Here is a 23,654-nt window from a genome sequence, read left to right as displayed (position 1 = left end):
ATTTAATTCAAGATTATATATTGCATTTAGTTGTCACGTCTCTTAGAATCTTAATTCGTAACAGTTCCTCAGCCTTTATCTTTTATGACATTGTCATTTTTTAAGAGTACAGGCTAGTTATTTGATGAAATGTTCTTTAGTTTGGATTTCTGATGGGTTGTTATAAGATCCAGGCGATACCTTTCTGACTGAAATATTATACAAGTGTGTTCTTAAGGGGTCACATCTGGAGGCCTACAATGTCTATATGCCCATTATTAGTAATATTAATTTGATCATCTGGTCCAGTGTGGTCTGGCTTCTCCAGTATGTAGTTAATATTTTTCCCTTTGCAACCAGTAAGCTGTTTGTGGAGAGACACTTTGAGATCATGCACATATCCAGATCCTTATCACACTTCACCCCTAGATTGCATATATATTGATAATTTTTCCCTGAAGCAATCTTTACTCTGAAAGTTGAAAAATTGTGACTTTTTTCCCTAATTCTGTCACTTTATTTTAACAGCATTCTAAGAAATAGCCCTCCCTTCACTCCTATATATGTATGTGTTTTTTTTACTAATAGTTTGGACTCATGGATTCTTATTTTGTAGTGTTATTACCCATTATAGAACATTTATTTTGCTGTTCAAATTGTCCTAGATTTGGTGAGTGGGAGCATTTCCTTCCTTTCTGTCACACGTTATTTTAGATTTATACTTTCCTTTCCCAATTCTAGAATCAGCAATTTCTCTCAGGAGCCCTGGTTCATTTTCAGTGGGAAATGGTATTTTGAAACCAAGATCTGGGTGTTGGATGTACTCATTCCCTTTGGACTGTTACTGCTTCCTGGCCTTTTAAAAAAACTTAACTGAGAAGAATGTATAAATATTTAGAAATCATAATTTCATATTGATATTTCTGATTTCATTCCAGTACCACAGAGTTCTTTCTTTTCTTCCCCTCCTGATTCTAAATTTGTATTTCCCATCTACCTCAGTGAGAACCCTGGCTCTTGACATTGTTAATGGGTGTTTTTTGGTTTGGGTTTTTTGGTTTGTTTGTTTTGCTTGATCCTATAACTTTCAGAATTTGTATGCCCATACTACTGCAGGAAACAAACCTAGAATTAAGAATTCAGAATGAGATTCCCTTATTTTAAGGGTATATAGTTGGAAACTCTTCAAAAGCTATTTGGGTTAGGGATTTTTGTTTTTTTGTGTGATTTTTTTTTTAACCCTTCTCTAAGGTAATATTATTTATTTGAAATATAGTTGGATTCATTTGTGTTTAAATTCAGTTCCTTCCCTTCATTTTTATTTAATTTATGTTTTTGAATGCTTCCAAAATTAACATGCTTTGAAAAGTCAGATGTATCAGAAGTGTCACTCCATTCTCTGTCACTCCATTCATTTTCAGCATCCTTTGTAGGTATCCCATTCCATTGTTTTCTCATTTATCCTCGCTCAGATCTATATAAATTTTCACATCTTTCTTTTTGACACAAAAAGTAGTATGCTATATTTACTTTTTTGCACTTCATATTTTAAATTTAATGTATCTTAGAAATCAGTAGTATCGGTTTGAAGAGTGCTTTATCCTTTTTAACAGCTCAGTTGTACTCCATTGTGCATATATACTCCACTTTTTTGGCAGTCAGTTTCCTGGATTTGTTTTTGGACTTGTATTTATTTTCATCGATTAATTTATCATAGCAGTAATATCTGATTATCTTAATTCACTGAAGAATTGAGTCTTGATGTATGGTACAGTAAGCATCCTGTTTTCTTTTTTGAGATTGTCTTGATGATTTCTGGTCCTTTGCATTTTCATGTAGATTTTAAATCAACTTGTAATTTTTCCCAAGAAAAGGTAAGATTTTTGTGTCTGCTTTGAGTCTATAGGGTGCTTTGGTAAAAATTGATTTCTTGATAATACTTGTATCTTCCAATACATGAACATAGTAGATCTTTCCATTTATTTAGGCCTTCTTAAATTTCTCTTATAGTTTTCAATGTAGAGGTCTTACACAGCATTCCCTAAATATTTGATGCTACTGTAAATTGTATTGCTTTTTAAAATAATTTTTATTTTGGAAAAATTTCAAAGTTGTAAGAATAGTATAATCAGCTAATGTGTATAATTCATGTAGGTTTTACCTATTAATATTTTGCCACATTTGCTTTATCACTTTCTGCACTTGATTTTGCAGAACCATTTAAGATTAAATTGCAGACATCATGACCCCTTTCCTCTAAATAATTAAGTAATGCCTAAAAATGAGAACATTTTCTTACCTAACCATGGTTGCTGTTCTTTCAGCATATTGAACTAAGAAATACATAATTTCGTATTTTTAAAAATTTGGGCTCATACTTAATCTATAATTTAAACCTAATACCACAGGGTTGTTGTTTACCTTCCTCTGTTCTGTATTTATATACCCCTTCTTTCTCATTGAGAATTCTTACCCAAAACATCAATATACTTGCTCATATTGAAATATTTAAAACCAATTTTGCATTCCTGGAATAAGTCCAGTGGTTATGATAAATTATCCTGTATACATTGCTGGATTAGGTTTACATTAAAGATTTTTATCGCTGTGTTCATTTGAGATAATTATCTATAATTTTCCTTTAAGTCTTTGTTGGGGTTTTTAAAAGGATGATGGTTTCATAAAATTAGTGGGGAAATAAATAAATAAATAAATGTTCCCCACTTTTCTGTTTTCTGAAAAAATTTGGTAAGAGTGCTATTATTATCTTTTTTTCTGTAAATGTGTAATAGAATTTACTATTGAACCATTCTGGCCTACAGTTGTCTCAAGATATTTAAAATTATGAATTCAATGTTCTTCATAGACATAGGGCAATTCAGATTTTCCTTTTTTTTTTTTTTTTAAGATTTTGTTTATTCATGAGAGACACAGAGACAGAGGGAAAAGGAGGAGCCCTGTGGGGAGCCTGAGGTGGGACTTGATACCAGGACCCTGGGATTAAGCCCTGAGCCAAAGGCAGATGCTCAACCAGGCATCCCAGATTTTCTACTTCTTTTAATTATGTCTAAAGGAATTTATTCATTTTATTTAAGTTGGATTTATTGAAATGGGTTCATAATTATCTTATGGCTTTAATGCTTATAGGATTTAACATGATAATCCCATCTTTCACTTCTTCCTAATAATGGTAATTTATGTTTTTACCTTGATCCATCTAGATAGAGTTTTATCAGTTTTATTGATCTCAGAGAATCTTTTTCATTGATTTTTTCCCCTCTGTTGTCCATTCTTATTTTCATTGTTTTGTTTTTGTTTTTATTTGCTCCTATCTTTCCACTTATTTTGGGTTAATATATTAATTTTTTCTAGCATCTTAAGTTGAAACTTTTTTTTTTTTACTTTCTAATATAACCATTTAAAACTACTCATTTTCCTCTAGGTACTAAGCAGTTTCTTTGAGTACATTTCACAGATTTTATTATGTTTTCGTTATCATTTAGTTAAAATGTTTTTTAATTTCCCATGTGAATTTTGATCTGTGGATTAATTACAAGTGTGTTTACTTCTCATCTATTTGATATTTTCCCAAATATCTTATTACTTCCATTATGGGCAGAGAATATTCAATCCTTTTAGATTTAAACTTGTTTTTAATCATTTAGCACATAGTCTTCATAAATGTTCCATTTGTACATGAAAAAATGTGTATTCTGTTGGATATAGCGTTCTATAGGTGTCAATGTAGTTAAGTTGTTTGATAGTATTGTTTGGTTTTATATATCACTACAAATGTTCTGTATACTTATTTTATCAATTATTGAGAGTAATTGTGGCTTTGTCTATCTTCTCAGTTATGTCAGTTATTATTTCATGTATTTTGAAGCACTTATTAGGTATATACATTTAGGATGGCTATGTATAAACAATTTGACTGGGATCCCTGGGTGGCGCAGCGGTTTGGCGCCTGCCTTTGGCCCAGGGCGCGATCCTGGAGACCCAGGATCGAATCCCACGTCGGGCTCCCAGTGCATGGAGCCTGCTTCTCCCTCTGCCTGTGTCTCTGCCTCTCTCTCTGTGACTATCATAAATAAATAAAAATTAAAAAAAAAATTAAAAAAAAAACAAAACAATTTGACTTACCATTATGAAATGTACCTTTTTACATATAATGTTCCTTTTTTTGAATTCTACGTCTAATATTAACATAGTCTTTATAATACTATAAAGTAATATTAATATGTTAACTTTCTTAGCAGAAGTACTTGCTAGTATATTTTTTCCCATCTTTTTACTTTTATTTTATTTTATTTTATTTTATTTTATTATTTTATTTTATTTTTTTCATCTTTTTACTTTTAACTCATCTGTGTCTTTATATTTAAAATGTCTGGTAGGTTGTATTTTCTATTCTGTTTGGTACTCCCTGAACATCGTGGTTCTGTGTTTTTAGGTTTTTCATTAGTTTTAGAACATTTTAGACATTGTCTTGTCAAGTATTTCCTTATACACTGTCATTTAAAACTATTTTTCCCTTCATCTTTTTCAATAACTTTAGATAATTGAAATTGTATAGAATACCTAATCATTGTAGCATATTTGATTTCTTATGTCATGCATTTTTTTCTAATAAAAGCAGTATGTTTATTATAGAAACTTCTGGAAAAAGTTACAAAAAAAGTAAAAATTACCTAGAATGTTCTAACCACAGATAGAAATTTTAGCATACATTTATTTTACATAGTTGTAATCCTATTAAATACATAATTTTTTCACTGTGGTAAAAAAACATAACATTAAATTTACCAAATTAACCATTTTAAGAATACAGTACAGTAGTGTTAACTATATAAATATTTTTGTGTAACATATCTCTTAGAACTTTTTCATCTTGCAAAAGTGAAACACTATATTCTTTGAATAACAAATCCCCCTCTCCCTCCCTCAGGGACCTGGAAACCAGCATTGTAATTGCTATTTCCAAGAGTTTGACTGCTTTAGATACTTTATGTGAATGGAATCATGCAGTATTTGTACTTCTATGACTATCTCATTTCACTTAGCAAATGCCCTAAAGGTTCATCCATGTTGTTGCATGGAATAATTTCCTTTTCTAGGGCTAAAAGATATTCCATTATATGTATACACTACATTTTTTTAATCAGTTCATCTGTTAATGGACATTTAGGTAACTTTCACTTCTTGGCTATTGTGAATAATGGCTGCAGTGAACATGAGTGTGCCTTTTATTTCTTCTAGGATTCTTATAGTTATCGTAGACTGTTTAATATTGTTCCTTAGATCTTAGATGCATGCTTCTAGTTTTTTCCACGCTTTGTGTGTGTGTGTTTCAGTTTGGGTAATTTCTGTTGACCTGTTATCAAATTCCCTGATTCCTTCCTCTTTTATGTCTACTGATGAGACCGTAATAAACATAATTTTGTTTCTTTACTTCCTTTTTCATTTCTTTTTTAAAATTTGTTTTATGTTTTTATTTAAGAGAGAGAGTGAGTGAAAGGGGAGAGAGCACAAGCTAGGGGAGGGGCAGAGGGAAAGGGAGGAGCAGACTCCCTATGAGCCGGGAGCCCAAGGCAGGACTCGATGGATGCCAGGACCCTGGATTCATGACCTAAGCTGAAGGTAGTTGCTTAACTGAGCCACCCTGGTGTCCCTTTTTCATTTCTTTTTTTTTTTTTTTTTAAAGATTTTATTTATTCATGAGACAGAGAGAGGCAGAGACTCAGGCAGAGGGAGAAGCAGGCTCCATGCAGGGAGCCCGATGTAGGACTCGATCCCAGGACTCCAGGATCGCGCCCTGGGCCCAAGGCAGGTGCTAAACCGCTGAGCCACCCAGGGATCCCCCCTTTTTCATTTCTAACATTCCATTTGACTCTTGAAATTTCTCTGTTTAAATGCCTCATTTTTGCATGCATGTTGTTTACATTTTCTGTTACAATCTTTAACATGTTAATATGTTAATTGTGGTTATTTTAAGTTCTTTTGATGATTCTGATATTTGTATCATCTCTGAAGCTGTTCTGTATGTTGCATCTTCTCTTTTGGCAGTATTTTTTCCTTTTTCATATGTCTTTAATTTTGTATTAAATTTGGACATCACATGTGAGACTGAAGGCAAATAATATTTATGATTGAAATGCATATGCCTCTTCTGCTAGGCAGATAGCATTGGTGATTGAACTAAGGTGGAATTTTGTTATTACAGTCACTTTCTGTTATGAATTGAATATTTGAATGTGTTGCCCCAAATTCCTGTGCTGATACAACAACCTTCAATATGATTGTATTTGGAAAGGGTCTTTATGGAGGTAATTAAGATTAATGAGGACTTAAGGGTGGGCCTGATCCAAAAGGATAAGTGTCCTTACAAAAAGAGATCTGAGAGAACATGTTTTCTCTTTCATTGTTTCCACCATATGAGGACAGAATGAGAAGGCAACTATCTACAAGCCAGGAAGACAACTCACACCAGGAGCTGAATAGGCTGTCATCTTGATCTGTGACTTCTAGCCTCTAGAACTGTGAGAAAATTAATTTTTGTTTTTTAAGCCACTTGGTCTGTGGTATTTTGTTATGGAAGCTGGAGCTGACAACACCTTCACAGCACCACAGGCTTGAAATTTTTCTGTTGTAATCTTTTGTTTAGGGTGGGGTTGATTTGCCAGAGGATTTTTCTCAGCATTCCTGTTTAGTGCTCTGCTTTAGGTCTTCCTTGTGCACTCATGCTTCAGAGATAGTTTTTTTCCATGTTCATGCCACTTCTCCAAATGTAGATTACTGTTGCTTATTACTTGGTGATTACTAGCCTGATGTAAGGGTGTAAGGGGTGTTCCTTGTCTTGGTCCAGCTTCAATATTAGGAAGGCCCTATGACCCTGATTCTTGGGATGGGGTTTTTAGGTTTCTGTATCTTAGGTAAAAGTGGAAGTCTAGAAATTTTTTTCTGACCTATTCTCTTTTCTCCTTATGATACTCCCACTACATGTTTGTTAGAATGCTTGATATTATCCTACAGGTTCCTAGTGCTCTATTCCATTTTAATTTTTAGATACTTTTTCTTTCTTTGCATTTGGATATTTTGAATCATCCTTAAAGTTCTTTGTTCCTTTCTCTGAAACAGTATTGTAATCCATCAATTAAAATTGTTTCAGATACTCTGTATCATGTCAGCTTCAGAGTTTTTTTTTTTTTGTTGTTGTTGTTGTTGTTCTTTTAGACTGCTTCTCTCCTGAAATACCTCATCTTTTCAGTGTTTATATCTATTTTTGCCTATAATTTCTTTAGCACATATAAGATTGTTGTTTCAACATACTTGTTGATTAATTATAATTATTTGGTTATCTGTGTGTCAGCTTTTCTTGACTATATTTTCTCTTGGTTATGTGTCATATTTTCCTGATTTTTTATATGTCTCATAATTTTTTTAAATTAGATTTTGGATATTTTATTTGAATAGGGAGTGAAGTGTACTATTTGTTTTGTTTCCTCTATGTAGAATATAAGCCCTTTCTTATGTTTAGGGTGATGGTCTAATAAGTCATATTCCTCTTGGAATTTAGTTGAGCTGGTGCTGAGCTCCAGTCTTATATTAACTTAGTCTGTTATTTTATTTATTGATTGATAGTTTACAAACTGTGATACTTTATTGGTGGTAAAACTTTAAAAAAATGTTATCTTAAATTCCAATATAGTTAACATACAGTGTTATATTAGTTTCAGATGTACAATATAGTGATTCAGCAATTCCATACATTGCCCAGTCAGTGCTTATCATGACAAGTCCATTGCTTAATCCTATCACCTATTTTACTCATCTCCTCCACCCACCTCCCCTCTGGTAACCATGAATGTGTTCTCTGTAGTTAAGAGTCTATTTCTTAGTTTCTCTCTTTTTTCCTTTCCTTTTTCTTTCTTTTTTTTTTTTTTTTGTTTCTTAAATTCCATATGAGTGAAATCATTTCTCTGACTTATTTCACTTAGCATTATAATCTCTAGTCCCATCCATGTTGTTGGAAATGTCAAGATTTCATTCTTTTTTGTGGCTGAGTAATATTCCTGTGTGTGTGTTTGTGTGTGTGTGTGTATGATATCCATTCATCTATCAGTGGACACTTGGGTTGCTTCCATAATTTGACTATTGTAAATAATGCTGCAGTAAATGCAGTATGTGTATCTTTCCAAATTAGTGTTTTTGTAATTCCACTAGTGGAATTACTGGATCATATGGTAATTCTATTTTTAACTTTTTGAGGAACCTGCATTCTGTTTTCCATAGTGGTTGAACCAGTGTTCATTCCCACCAACAGTGCACAAGTCTTCCTTTTTCTCCACATCCTCACCAACACTGTTATTTCTTGTATTATTGATATTAGCCATTCTGACAGGTGTGAGGTGATATCTCATTGTGGTTTTGATTCATTTTCCTGATGATTAGTAGTGTTAAGCATCTTCATATGTCTGCTGGCCATCTGGATGTCTTCTTTGGAGAAATGTCTGCTCATATCTTATGCCTGTTTTAAATTGGATTATTTGGGGTTTTTTGGGTGTGAGTTGTGTAAGTTCTTTATATTTGGGGTACTAATCCTTTATTGACTATATCATTTGCAAATATTTTCTCCCATTCATTGGCTTGTCTTTTAGTTTTGTTGTTTACTTTTTTTTTTTTTAAGATTTTATTAACTTATTCACAAGAGACAGAGAGACAGAGACACAGGCAGTAGGAGCCTGATATGGGACTCCATCCTGGACCCCAAGACCATGCCCTGAGCCAAAGGCAGACGCTCAACCACCGAGCTAACCAGGCATCCCTGTTTGTTGTTTCCTTCACTGGAATACTTTTTATTTTGATAAAGTCCCAATAGTTTATTTCTACTTTTGTTTCCCTTGCCTCAAGAGACATATCTAGATAGAAGTTGCTAGGGTTGATGTCAGAGAAATTACTACCTGTGCCCTGTTCTAGGATTTTAATGGTTTCAGGTCCTCCAAATAGGTCTTTAATACATTTTGAGTTTATTTTTGTGAATGGTGTAAGAAAGTGGTCCAGTTTCATTCTTTTGCATGTTGCTGTCCAGTTATCACAACACCATTTGTTGAAGAGACTGTCTTTCCTATTGTATATTCTTTCTTCCTTTGTTGACCTCCCAATTGAATCATGGGCTTGGTTTATTCCTGGGTGTTCTATTCTGTTCTATTGATCTGTGTCTATTATTGTGCCAATACCATACTGTTTTGATGACAGCTTTGTACTATACCTTAAAATCTGGGGTTGTCATACCTCCAGGTTTGTTATTCTTTTCCAGGATTGCTTTGGCTATTCAAGGTCTCTTGTGGTTCTATGCAAATTGTAGAATTCTCTGTCCTAACTCTGTAAAAATGCTGTTGGTATTTTAATAGAAATTGCATTAAATCTGTAGATTGCTTTGAGTAGTGTGGACATTTTAACCAGTTAATGTTGCTGACTCACCCTTTCAAGTTGCTTTCTTTTTTTACCTTGCCAATTTTTCAGCTAGGAGGGGTTTGGCTGTTATTTAAGATACTGTTGATTTGCTTTTGGATCCTGGAATTCACTTTATCCAGAGAATACCTGGGATTACTATCTTCTCCATAGCTACTTTCTTTTAAAACTTGGAGTGTGAAATGTTACAGAGTGAGTAGTGTGTTGGAGAATTGCTGGGACAAGCAGACTGTTTTTGTGTTAGAGGACTGTTGTCTTTAAACCATCTTGCTCTACCACAAGGTTGCCTATAGTGTAGCTGATATCTGCTTGCCTGTAAAATATATTTGTCCAATGGTAGGTTCACCTGTATCTAGAGTAGGTCCCTGGATCAAGGTAGGGAAGGTGCATAGTTCTCTCCTCATGTATGAATGCTTCATTTTCCCTCCTGTGGGATTCAGTTCATCAAGGCTTCATTGCATCTACCACTCCTCATTAGCCCATAGAAAATGTCTGTTACCATAGGAATCAAGGCCTTTCTTGTTCAGCATCCCGATCTTCAAGAACAGAATTTCTCTTCAGTAATTTTTAGTTATATTAGATTTCTCCTTAAATTTCCCAAAATCTTTTGGCTGCTTATCAACCAGTCTTTTGGCTGAATATTTACCTTCTTTCTATTCTATATTTAGGTCTTAAGTAATCTTGATTACTGTACTTCTTGAGATTTCTGCTGCTATTGATTAAATTCTGAATTTTTTGTCATGATTAAAAATTATTGATACTTGCCAAAAGAAACAGAAACTAAGGTGACATATTTTATCAAAATAAATATATTTATTTGTACCCTATTGTATTCTAACACATGATTTTTTGAAATCTCAGTACTTAAAAATTTAAGATTTTAGCATATAAATTTGGTAATAAGTCTGAACAGTATAGGGACAGTGCCAGTGTTAGTATCTGATTTCAGCCCCCACTTTTCCTAGTGGCTATGTGCTCTCATACTATCAGTACATAGTGCATCTGAATCAGGAAAAATTTTTAGTTGTTTTCTTATGATAAATGAGAGAACCTTATAAAAAAGCTACAGAATAGGAAATTCATATAGTACCACCTTTAACATTTTTTTTTTCTGTTTACAGGAATGGAATCAATTTAAACTATTGCTTTTAACTTCTTGTCTAACTATAACCTCTCCCAGAAAGACCATTTCTATAAAAATTTAGAAATATGTTCTATTTAGTAGAAAGTCTGAGAGGGCTCTAAGGAGTGTAGTAGTTGGAGACAACAAAATCACACTATTCAGAATTTGTGTTCTGGTTCTTTGCATATACCAAGTGCTGAAATGTATTGGTTAAATGTTAAAATTTCTGAAACATGGAAACCCCTTAATTTTTATGAAAGTGGTTTATCTGTAACTTTAGGAACACATCTATCCTGTGATGCAAGGTACACTATTATCAAAGCATTTAAAAAAAATCTGATTTTTGTTCTGTAGGTATCCTGCAACATCCTGATGGCACAGTTTTGAAACAGTTACAGCCACCTCCAAGGGGTCCAAGAGAGCTGGAATTCTATAATATGGTAAGTAAGGTAAGATTTGTTTCATTGTAGTCAAAGAGTTTTTCATAGTTTTCTGATGACTTGGTAAGAAATATATTTGACTTATGTTCTGCTGTATTGTGTATGTGACTGAAATAAAAAAAGCTTTATGAAATACAATGCTTATCTTTACTGATACAGTCTAATATTTTCCACTATACTTCATTTTTAAAATTTTATTTATTTATTTTAGAGGGCGAGAACATGCACACAGGAGCGGGGGGAGGAAGAGGGGCAGACGATCTCATGATCCTGAGATCACAACCTGAGCCAAAATCAAGAGTCAGCTGCCCAACTGACTGAGCCACCTAGGCGTCCATACTCCATTTCATTTTGTAAAGATTCTTATTCTGATCTGCTAAATTGCTTAACTGAGAGACTACTTGTATTTATCAGAAATGCTGAGTTTAAATAAGTGTTTTTATTTTTATTACAGGTTTTTTTAGAACCTTAAATGTGCTGATGTATGCCATGAATTTCCAAAGTTGGGGAGGAGGAAAGGGCATACTAAACCTTTAATTAACTCTATGACTAGGAATACTTTTTTATTACATTTAAAGTGTTTTCAACCATCACCTTTGTCTAGTTACAAAACATTTTCATCATACAAAAGGAAACCCTGTACCTGTTAAACCATCCCTGGCAACCACTGATTTTCTTTCTATGGACTTACCTATTTAGGATATTTCATGTAAATGGAATATACAGTATGTGTCTAGCTTTTGTTTAGCATGGTGTATTTTTTTAAAGATTTAGTTATTTATTCTAGAGAGAGAGAGCATGAGTAGGAGAGGCAGAGGGAGAGAGAATCTCAAGCAGATTCCATGCTGAGTATGGAGTCCAACTTGTGGCTCAGTGTCATGACCCTGAGATCATGCCCTGAGCTGAAACAAGAGTTGGTCACTTAACCAATGGTACCACCCAGGTGCCCCTAGCATGTTTTTAAAGTTTGTCTACATTATAGTCTGCATCAATATTTTGTCACTTTTTATGGCTGAGTAATGTTCCATTTTACTTTCATGCCACATTTTGTTTAGCTTTTAACTGCTACATACAACCTCTTTTTTGAAGAATGTATTTTATATTCACTCTATAAAAGTCCTGTATATACTTTGTTCAATTTATTTTTAGTACTTCATTTTTTGTTTCTATTATAATTTTTTGAATTGTTTCCCAATGATTGCTAATATACAGGAATGAAATAGATATTTGTATTTCTTTTATCTAGTAATCTGGTTGGTCTCTTAATTCTAATTGTTTACTGTGTAGACAGTAAAGCTGTTGTGATTGGAAGGGGTTTTTTTGTTGTTGTTGCTGTTCCTTTTGAATCCATATAGTTCTGTCAAGTATTTCCAGTTCAGTGCTGAATAGAAACAGTGATGGTGGGGGCATCTTCCTCTCATTTAATAGAAGTGCTTCTAATATTTCTCCTTGTAAGTATAGCTTTCTCTCTTAAGTTTCTGATAGATACTTCTTCCCAGGTTGAGGAAATTGCCTTCTGTGTGAGTCAAGATTCTGTCAAGAAACAAATGGTGTACTCTGTCAGTTTAATAAAGGGACTGTTTACAAAGGTGTGGTCAGAGTTTAAGGCCACCTTCAAGAGTGAATGCTATACCATCCCTGGGCCTGAAAGGGCAAAGAAAGGGAGAAGTTACTAGAGCCCAAGGAAGGTAACTTTATGAGAAAGTATGAACAGAGAAGGAGGGAATTAGAAAAGTAAATAACCTGACCTCAACACTTTTCCTACCTTCCACTGTCTGATACTATTAAGAGACAATGAATGGCAGGAGGGCAAGGGACACCCACTGATGCAGTTGATTGAAGTTAGCTTCTTGGAAAAAAGGGGAAGATACATAGCATCTGTTCTGTTTTTACTTCAAGAAACAATTTAAGACATGAATGACTATTGAATATTTTTCAGCTACCTTTTCTGTATCTGATGAAATGATTTTATGAGTTTCCTCTTTTAATCTTAACATAAATGCCATAATAGATTTCTAATCTATCATTACCTTTCATGTTTGGAGTAAAGCCTACTTGTAGATGTCCTTTTAATTTTTTTAATAATATGCCTTGCTGGATTTTGCTTGCTAGTGTTTTATTTAATATTTTTTCCAGCTATTCTCAAAAATGAGATTGAACTATTGTTTTCTTCACATATTTTCCTTGTCTGGTTTTGATATCAAGTTTCTTTTAACTCATAAAAGGAATCAAGGGGCATTTCTTTTTCTATTTTATGGAAGAATTTTTATCAGATAAGGATTTTGTTCCTTAAGGGCTTGCTTGATGGAACTTAAATGTAAATCATCAGTGTAGCCAGTTGTCTGTCTTTCTTTTTTGCTTTCTTTTTTTATATCCTTTTTTTGGTCATTCCTTCTTTCCTGGGAAAGGATTTTTTGTTAAGATTTATGTATTATGAATGAATGAATGAATGAATGAATGAATGAATTGAATGTGAGCAGGAAGAGGGGCAGAGGGAGAGAATATAGAAGCAGACTCCTGTGCATAGAGCCGGACACAGGACTCCATCTCACGAGCCATGAGATCAGGACCTGAGCTGAATCCAAGAGCCAGATGCTAAACTGACTGAGCTACTCAGGCACCCCTGGGAAAGGATATATTTTTAGGCACTGATCTTGACTTTTTGTTAATGTAATAGTAAAATATAATTGGATTAGATATGATTCCTTTTTTACTGCTGATATTGTTTGGTTTTTTGCTACTTTTAACTTTTTCTTAATCAGTGTGACCTGTAGCATTTTTAGAGTGTAGTGGTAGGGGAAGGAAGATGATGCCTGGGTTTTTACTGTTTAATATTTTCATTTACTCTCTCTGTTTCAGTATAGTAACTGTCTTCATCTATGCGGAGTCCATAAATTTAGAGATCCTTTGGTTCAACTCTTCAAGGCAGACCTTTATGAAACCCAAACATCACTGCTCCATTTAATGCTTTTGATTTCCTTTTCATTTTAGACTCTTGAGTTTCCTTGGGAGCTCAGCTATGCGTTTAAGAAAATATTTGTTATATTTTATCCTTCTCTCTGGGGAGAAAGTTTTTTTTATCACCTCTCCCTTCAAAATATTTAAGAAGAGAAAGTTTACTTCTATACTCTTTTTAGTGTTTTTACAAATACTTTTTTTTTACAAATATATCGTGGACTTCTTTTAAGTACATAGAGATATACTTGGTTCCTCCATCCTGTTGTTATGTCATCATGAACACTGCCCTTCCTGATTTTATGCTAGGAACAAAGGTATGATAAGGTGTACTCTTCTCTTAATTACCTTGGCCTAGAAGTGACTCATATCACTTCTCACATTTCAATAGGGGAAGCTGGGAAATAGAGTGTATTACATGGGTATTTGGTGAGTCTTGTCACACTTGAGTTTATTCTGTAGAATCCTGTTGTATGTATAATTACTTGACATGAATATGACTTGACAAATAGAATTGCAATACTAAGACTTCATGAGCATTTTACACCAGCGAACTTTAATGGTTTTGAATAATTAGATAGGCCATATTGTGAGAATTCATTGGATAACATGCTTTACAAGTTGTTTTTAAAACAAAAATATTTTCATTCCCTTTTCTTCTAGGAAAAAAACTAAGGATCTAGCTCCAGGATATCTGAACATTTCTAGTATTTTCTAGAATTATTATTGGTTATAAATCAAGGAATTACATGAGCAATAATTAGACTTACATTGAGTTAAAGTATAATTTTTTAAAGATAAAACCGTAACTCCCTTATAGATATAAAAAAAATGTTAAAGATTTTGTTAAACAAATTATATAATGAATGAACCAAGCAGATATTAAACTGGTGCAAAGAGAAGCTAAAGAAGCACAATTTTTTTTTAAAGATTTTATTTATTTATTCATGAGAAAGGCAGAGAATAGGCAGAGGGAGAAGCAGGCTTCCTGCGGGGAGCCCGATGTGGGACTTGATCCCAGGACTCCGGAATCGCTCCCTGAGCTGAAGGCAAACACTCAACCACTGAGCCACCTAGGCATCCCAAGAAGCATTTATAAGGAATGAAGGGAAGTTGAAATAAGTACATATGTGTGGACACTAAATTCCACCCTCCCATGACGGATGGGAGTGGAAGGAAGTGAATTAAAACCTCCTCTGGCCAGAACTTACATTTTTATGGACAAGAATTATTTTGCATTTGCTGAAAGTTTTATCTACAACTTACTTATTTGTAAAATAGTTCAAGGACATTGAAAGGCTAGAGTTAGATACCCCCCTCCCCAAAATGTGCTCTAAACAATACATACTTTTTTTTGTTGGAGACACACAGTAATATTTTTTTTCCTTCCAAATGTATTTCCAATTGAAATTCATACCAAATAAATTATGATTCAGCAGTATTGTTTCATTTGAGAAATGTGTAGAGGCAAATGTAAAGTATTATAGGACACTACCATAAAAATGTATTTCTCTTTGTTTCAGGTTTATGCTGCTGACTGTACTGATGGTATTCTTTTAGAGCTACGAAAATATTTGCCAAAATATTACGGCATCTGGTCGCCTCCCACTGCACCAAATGGTAATCATTTCTCAAAAATCCATCCTTTGCTATTAATTCATGAGAATGGCTTTTTAAAAGGCTTTATATAAAATTAAGCCTTGTATTATACAGACAGAATGTATGTGTTTTCCTTTCTAGTCTTTTTTTCTACTTCATTAAGGAAATCTTACTAATACTTTTGCTTTTCGTTTTTTCTTTCTTTTTTTTTTAAGAAGAGCATGGGAGAGAGCAAGCATGAGCGGGGGGAGGGGCAGAGAGAGAGGGAGAAGCATACTCTCTCTTGAGCAGGGACCTCGATGTAGGGCTTGATCCTAGGACCCTGGAATCATGACCTAAGCTGAAGATAGACGCTTAACCACCTGAGCCACAAAGGCACTTCTACTTTTGCTTTTCATACCCAGTTTCTTAAATGGTATGTAACATGACCAATGGGGCACCAGGGTGGCTCAGTCCGTTGAGGGTCCAACTCTTGTTATGGTCTTAGGTCATGATCTCAGGGTTGTGAGATCCAGCCCCCTGTTGGCTCTAAGGTCAGCAAGGAGTCTTCTTCTTTTCTTCTCTCCCTTCCTCCCCCTCTGCCCCTTCTCCCAACCCTCCGCTCATGTGTGCACGCTCTCTAAAATAAATCTTTAAAAAAAAAAATTAATGACCAGTTTGTTATAATTGAATAAAAAAATATGTACTTAATTCTGTGTTAATTTACAGATGATCTTTTTTCTTAATTTATTGGAAATAATTATTTTTTTCCTAATTATTATTTTTATTATTTTCCAAATAATTAGTATTTTCCTAATATTTCCATTTTGGGTAGGAAAATCAAGAAAAATATTTTGTTTGCATAACTTCCTCTGTATCTCATTCTATGCTTTATTTTTTTTTTCATTTTTTTTCATTCTATGCTTTAAATTGCAATTTTTTAGGGGAGTCTGAGTGTCTCAGTTGGTTAAGCATCCAATTCTTCATTTCTACTCATGTCATGATCTCAGGGTTGTAAGATTGAGCCCTGCGTCGGACTCCATGCTGGACTTGGAGACTGCTTAAGATTCTTTCTCTCCCTCTCCCTCTGTCCCTTCCTCTTCCCTCTCTCTCTCTCTTTTTTTTTTTTAAGATTTATTTATTTATTCATGATAGACATAGAGAGAGAGAGAGAGGCAGAGACACAGGAGGAGGGAGGAGCAGGCTCCATGCAGGGAGCCCGATGTGGGACTCGATCCCGGGACTCCAGGATCGCGCCCTGGGCCAAAGGCAGGCGCTAAACCGCTGAGCCACCCAGGGATCCCCCTCTTCCCTCTCTTAAAAAAAATTTCAATCTTTTAAAAAATAATGCTAAGTTTCATGGTTAGAGAACAAAATGATCTATGTAAGGGCATAGCATCTCTTAATGAAAACTTGAAGGAGTATTGCCTTTTTAAAGCCTTTGACAGAGCAGATACAATTAATTAAACAAGTAGCATGATTGCCTAATGATTGAAGAAGGTTTGTGAATGGGGGAAGAGTTTCAAACTTGACTGAGTTTAAGAATAACCTAGAGGCTTGTTAAAATGCAAGTTAATAGACTCAACTCCCAGTTTTTTGTTTATGTGGATCAATGTTGGAGTTTAGTGATATGCTGTTTAAAATAAAAGCTACAGGGATGCCCGAGTGGTTCAATGGTTGAGCATCTGCCTTCAGCTCAGGGTGTGATCCTCGGGTCCAGGGATCTAGTCTTGCATCAGGCTCCCTGTAGGGAGCCAGCTTCTTCTTCTGCCTATGTCTCTGCCTCTCTCTGTCTCTCATGAATAAATAAATGAACTCTTTTTTAAAAAGCTACACTTTTTTTTTATATAGTTAGTACTTGGACCACATTTTGAGAACAGGGAAAGAAGGGTCTCTAGCTTGGGCTTGTTCATCTGTTGTTGTCCTTCTATTCATTTACAAAGTGTGCCAAGTGGCATTTGTAGGGAATCATGATATCTCCCTGAGTATCCTCATTTAGGAAATAGTAAATCTATGATTCCCTGGGTATTTAGGATTCTTTTGTATTTTAGTAATACAAAAAAAAAAAAAAAAAGAGTGAGCTTAGCTTTTTTCTTCTCTCTTTTCTCTCTTCTCTCTTTTCTTTCTTTCTTTTTGTTTCCTTTCTTTCCTTCCTCTTTCCCTTCCTTCTTTCTTTTCTTTTTTCTTCTTTCTTTCTTTCTTTCTTTCTTTCTTTCTTTCTTTCTTTCTTTCTTTCTTTCTTGTCCTCCCCCCCAAATATATATATATATCTACTTGATTCAGATCAACACATTACTTAAATTATTTCACCAATCTTTATGATCACCTTTACTTATAGAGATTTCCATTGTAAGATATCTGGATTCCATCAAATTTCGCTTCTGGTTGCTGATTAATTTTGAGCAAATCATTACTTGTCAGTAGAGTGACATGGAAAGATTAACAAAGGTTGTTGAGGATGGTACTAGATTCGACATCTAGATGAAAGAAATACTGAGTTTAAAAACATTGTTAAGAAGGGGTAGAATAACTGAGGAAACAGCATCATTATTTTGAAAACTAGAGTATATAGAAAGAATTTGGGTGAGAGAAGAAATATTTTAATTAAAAATAACATTTTAGGGCAGCCCCTGTGGCTCAGTGGTTTAGCACCGACTTCAACCCAAGGTGTGATCCCAGAGACCTGGGATTGAGTCCCACGTCAGGCTCCCTGGAGCCTGCTTCTCCCTCTGCCTGTGTTGTGTCTCTGCCTCTCTCTCTCTCTCTCTCTCTCTCTGTTTAGTGAATAAATAAAATATTTTTTAAAAATAACATTTTATAGTTTGGAATTACTAGCGTATGATTTAAAAATCAAGGACTTGCTAGTAGTCAACAGCTTTTTCGTCTTTAGTACTGACTAGAAGGACATCAATGTCAAAATAGAAAGAGCAGTAACTTTGAGCTCAAAAGACTTGGTTTTTACCATGATTTTTTTCCAAATTTTTGAACTTGGTTAACTCATTAACCTTTTTGATTTCTACTTTTTCTTCTATAAATTGAAAGTAATACCACATAGAGTCGAAAAGATAGATGCATGTTATGTTATGTAAGAATGCTTTGAAAATTCTAATACTCTTATTTGACTATAAATGGAGAAATTGGTGCTATTGGGATGAGAAGGTGAAGTGAGAAAAATGAGAAAAGAGAGGAGAAAATGTAAATATAAGGGGGAGAAGGACAGGAATAAAAAAATATATTTGTACAGAGTGGCTCAGTAATGCCAACAATTGCCTCGGAATTTCTTGTTCCTTTTCAGTTTTTTAAAGCTCTGGAAGAAGTTGGACAAAAATTGTTGCACAATGCAGGTGTTTAGCTTTGATTTTACTAGAGAGTTTATGGGATCATTTTTCTGTTTTTATCCTTCTGATAACAAATGAAATAAATAGAAATATTTATATTATGAAACCAAATATTATATTGAATTTTAGTAGAACGTTATGGTTTACATTACTGTATTTTACATAGGAATAACTGGGCTTTTTTTTCTCCCCTTCTGGGCATCTTTTTTTAGGTGCTCAGAGTAGTTTTATAAAGCTTGAGATAGTTCTTACAATTCAAAGTAGTAAAATATAGAAAGTACTGCCAATTTGTTTAGCAAATTATTCTAACTTGAGAGAAGCATAAAGAATGTGCTGACCAATAAGATTTTTTCTTTTGATTTTTTTATGATAGCTTTATCAAGACATAATTTATGTACTGTAAAACTCACTCATTTAAAGTATACAATTCAAGGCGCCTGGGTGGCTCAATCAATTAAACATCTGCCTTCAGCTCAGGTCATGATCCCAGAAATGTCTGCTGTCAGCTCAAGTCATGATCCCAGCGTCCTGGGATTGAGTACTGCAGCAGCTCCTGCTGCTCCCTCTTCCTCTGCCTGCTATTCCCCCTGCTTGTGCTTTCTCTGTCAAGTAAATAAATAAAACCTTAAAAAAAAAAAAAGGGAAAAAAAGAAAAAGAATTTATAGAGTATACAGTTCAGTAGTTCATAGTATATTCATAGAATTATACGAGCATCATCACCATTAGCTAATTTTAGAATGCTACTAAGGGATTTTTAAAAAATAAAATATTAGTAAATTATCTTTGAAGATTTTAAGCTAGTTGTATATATTAAATCTCATTTGTATCTGTATAAACATATGATGCCTAGTACATGTACCATCAAAAGCCTTTTACTGATAATTATTTAGAGAGAGAGGAAAGTATATCTTCAGGTAGATTTGAGCATATTGAGAGTTTTCAAATGTAATCTCTAGCCTGATTGATTGTTACATTTCTGGATCTAGCCACTAGTCAAATTTTAGGACGCATGGACTAAAATAAGCTGGCATACATGTCTATTCTCTCCTTCAAACTTAAGTCAAATTTGGAGGCTCAAAGAGGCCTATAATTCTTTCTACTTTTAGGTTATCTTGCTCTCAGAAATGACCGATAATTGCAGTAGAAAGCGGAAGCAAAACATTCTCTGTTTTTCCATATGGCTTCATAGTTGGGCAGGGGCTTCTCATCCGGGCTTCTCATCTGGCCTCTTCTCCTTGTTGAGAGGTTCAGAAATTGAGATGGAAATTAATACCTAGTAGACTTTCTAGAGATGATGAGGAAGAATTTGATACAACTTGAAACCCATGTTCTCATAATTTATACAATCAGAAATATTCAGTAAGGATATCTAAGTAAGTCTCCCTTCAACTTCCTAAATGCCCTCTCCCTTGTCCTTCTTTTAAAGGATCTAATTATCTTATCTTTACTGTTTAGTTATATGTAGGTCTTTCAGTTTTTCTACAGTATTTCAAATATTTCTGTTTTTTTCTCTTTTGATACTGAGAATTTTCTGCCTTTCTTAGAGTGTCAGGACTATATTCCAGCATAGAAAATTTGCTATAGGAATTTCTTATGCTTAACAATAATTTCTTATGCTTACATTATAAAACAATGTAAGTACTGTATTCATATTTTAGGTAATTATAATCAAATGTATTTAAACAGAAAATATATTTAAAATAGGAAAGCTTTCTTCAGCCATGGTAACTTTGGGTAATCTTATACTGTCATCAACAGCATGAAGTGTATAAATATTTTGAGCATGCTAACCATGTCATTGTTAAAATGACTTAGATATCTTCTTAGTAATCTGCTTATAACAGCATGTATTTAGAAATACACCACTGGTAGTTATTTCTGGTAGTTATTTTTGTGACTTTAACCTCAAAAAATTAATGATTTACAGAAATTATGTGTATACTTTTCATAAATTAATAGATAAATTATAGATTTATCTCTTACAGCCATAGACTCCTAAACTAAGTTATTTCCAGGAGTGTGACCTCTTGTAATGAGCTCCACGTATTTATGAAAAGTAGATGTCCTTATATTTATTATACAAATACCATTAGGCATTATGGAATATCTCCTTAGATCTGAGTTTCACAAATGCCAGTCCTTGGACTTCTGGCAAACTGGCCTTATCAGAATCTGTTGTCCTAAATAGAGCTTTACAGAATTTAAAAAAGTAAATCTAGTTATTATTCTAATTATTCTATCAATCTTTATGATTTATACACACACAAATAAATATACCCCTATATATGTAAAAATGTAAAAATCACCTCTTTTCATTCAAAATCATATCTTGCAAGTCCATCATATTAAATAATCATACCATAATTAAAAAAAAATCATACCATAATTACTCTTTTCCAAACATCATATTAAAGTAGTTTAATTATTTCCTTAACCTTGGTCAGAATGAACTTAAAACTGTCCCAGATAGAAAATTTATGTTATTCTTAGTCCATCAGATTTTTTGGATGAGTTTTATTTTTATTTTTAAGATTTTATTTATTTATTTGTGAGAAAAACAGAGGCAGAGGCAGAGAACGAAGCAGGTTCCCCACGGGGAGCCCGATGTAGAACTAGATCCCAGGACCTACCTGATCTAGATCATGACCTGAGCCAAAGGCAGATGCTCAACCACTGAGCCACCAAGGTGTCCATTGGATGAATTTAGAACATATTTTCTGTTTACTTGAAAATTAAAAAATATTGTTCCATTCTATACCCTGAGTGGCCTGGCTGAAAAAGTGTCCTTTGTTATCCAGTCTGTGGTATTGCCTTACATGCAAAGCCCTGTAGTAAAATGCCTTTGAGCATTTAAGTTACTGAATCTCAAGAATGACTTACTTTGAATTAAGCTCTGTGCTAGCAAAATAATTTGCTAATAGCATTTTTTCAGAGATAATTAGTATTCAGACTTATTTCTAGTGATGACAACCTGTAAAAATCAGTAAAAGTCTCAGTGCTCAGATCATGTCCCATTTTCAAGTATTTATTTCATTCAAAAGTACTTGTGACAAGCTGCGAGATATATGATGACATATTCTTAAAAACTCTGCATCTCTAAAGCAGGTTTTTTTTTTCTAAAGCAGGTTTTGATGTTTATTTTTACAACTTAGAGGGAACAATAAAAATCACAGTCTCAAAAAAAAAAATTACAGTCTCAAATTCTTAGTTTCACTTAAAAAAAAAATTAGGGCCAGGAACTAAAAGAAAAGACTAAGCCAACTCAGTATGTCTTAATTTAAGGGTTATTAACTTAAGGCTATAAATAATCTAGTAGTTATTTGGTAATTTGAGTCATATATCACATATCAAGAACCTGAAAGTAAAGAAAAACACATTTGGCTGGTTGAAATAAAACCCAAGATACTCAGGCCTGTTTACTGTTGAATGACTCAATTTATTATGTTAGTAAGGCCAAACCCAAAGTTCCACTGGGCAATAGGAATGAGAAGGGCAAACATTCATTCATTCAGCAAACATTTATTATATTCCTACTATATATGAGATTTGCATTTGTATTTTCCTCTTTCTCAAGAGGGGAAGGAGGAAATAGAGATTTTATGTTAAGATAATGCAATCTACTCTTGCTTCTGTCATCTCGTATTACAAAAAAGTTTATTATTTGTTTTGATCACTACCAAATTGTCAAGTAGAAAATAATAATGCTACACTGAGATAAAGATGCTATGATAGTTAGCTAGGTTCACTCACTTTCTGTGTACTCCCTTACGTAGCCTCACCTCAATAGGACTTTTGCAGTCTCTTGCGTTATGGAAATTAATGATATACTTGTGAATGCCAGTAATTTACTGTATTAGGTTTTAATTAGTCTTTTCTGATATTTGAACTATAAACCATGTTACTGAAATTTTTACACAGCTATAGGAAAAGGATGAGTCTGTTTACTTTCACTCAAGGTAGCTGGAGACAGGAGGAGAGAATCTGAAGAAGACCAGAAGTTCTTTGCTGCTTTCTTCCCCATCTTTTCACACTATCCTGTACTTATATTTTAAAGCACAAAAGCTCATTGACTAGGTTCCAGTTTCTTGGTTGGGGTATTCCCACTGTGCCCTTACCTTTCACTGTTAATAGTCCCCTGTCTGTCTCCAGACCTTTTGTTTTCTCTTGCTGAACATGTCTGTTTGTGAGTGTTTCTTTAAAATGTGTTATACTTTCTCTTGTGTGGGTGCTGGTTTCTTAGGCTATAGTTTTTTGTCATATTTGGGCTTGACTTCACCTAGTTCTATACAATCATGACTTTGCTCCCATCTTCCTTTGACTAAAGGATAAAACTTAACTTTTTATTTCTTATCCTTTCAGGGAAAAGATTTATGCCTCTTAAATCTGAAGGCTTAAAACTTTCTCAAGGCCTACCCAGGGTTGTTCTCACTTTTGGTTCAACACAGACTTCTTTATTGTAATTTAATAACTGCTACTCTTGGGACGCCTGGGTGGCTCAGTGGTTTAGCTCCTGTCTTCGGCCCAGGGCGTGATCCTGGAGACCCGGGATCGAGTCCCACATTGGGCTCCCTGTGTGGAGCCTGCTTCTTTCTCTCTCTGCCTGTGTCTCTGCCTCTCTCTCTGTATCTCTCATGAATAAATAAATAAAATCTTAAAAAAAAAAATAACTGCTACTCTTTGTGGGTCAGGATAAAGGCAAAGAGGGTAAGAGTCTTCCTTTTTCTCTGGTGGCCTCTTACAGAATTCACTGAAAACACATACCTTCTCTA

The 23,654-nt window shown here is 34.1% G+C and overlaps 1 protein-coding gene across 1 annotated transcript in view; it reads left to right on the top strand.

The window, feature by feature from the left end:
* IPMK (inositol polyphosphate multikinase) overlaps window positions 1–23,654 on the top strand; it is a 60,331-nt gene that overhangs the window by 3,951 nt on the left and 32,726 nt on the right. The window contains exons 2-3 of the mRNA XM_038533962.1: window positions 10,928–11,013; window positions 15,492–15,588. Coding sequence (XP_038389890.1) covers window positions 10,928–11,013; window positions 15,492–15,588 — 183 coding nt within the window. The remainder of the gene's footprint in view (window positions 1–10,927; window positions 11,014–15,491; window positions 15,589–23,654) is intronic.

This window comes from Canis lupus, chromosome 4 (genome assembly GCF_011100685.1).
Source record: "Canis lupus familiaris isolate Mischka breed German Shepherd chromosome 4, alternate assembly UU_Cfam_GSD_1.0, whole genome shotgun sequence".
Lineage (NCBI taxonomy): Eukaryota > Metazoa > Chordata > Mammalia > Carnivora > Canidae > Canis > Canis lupus.
This window is presented reverse-complemented; position numbering and strand designations above follow the sequence as displayed.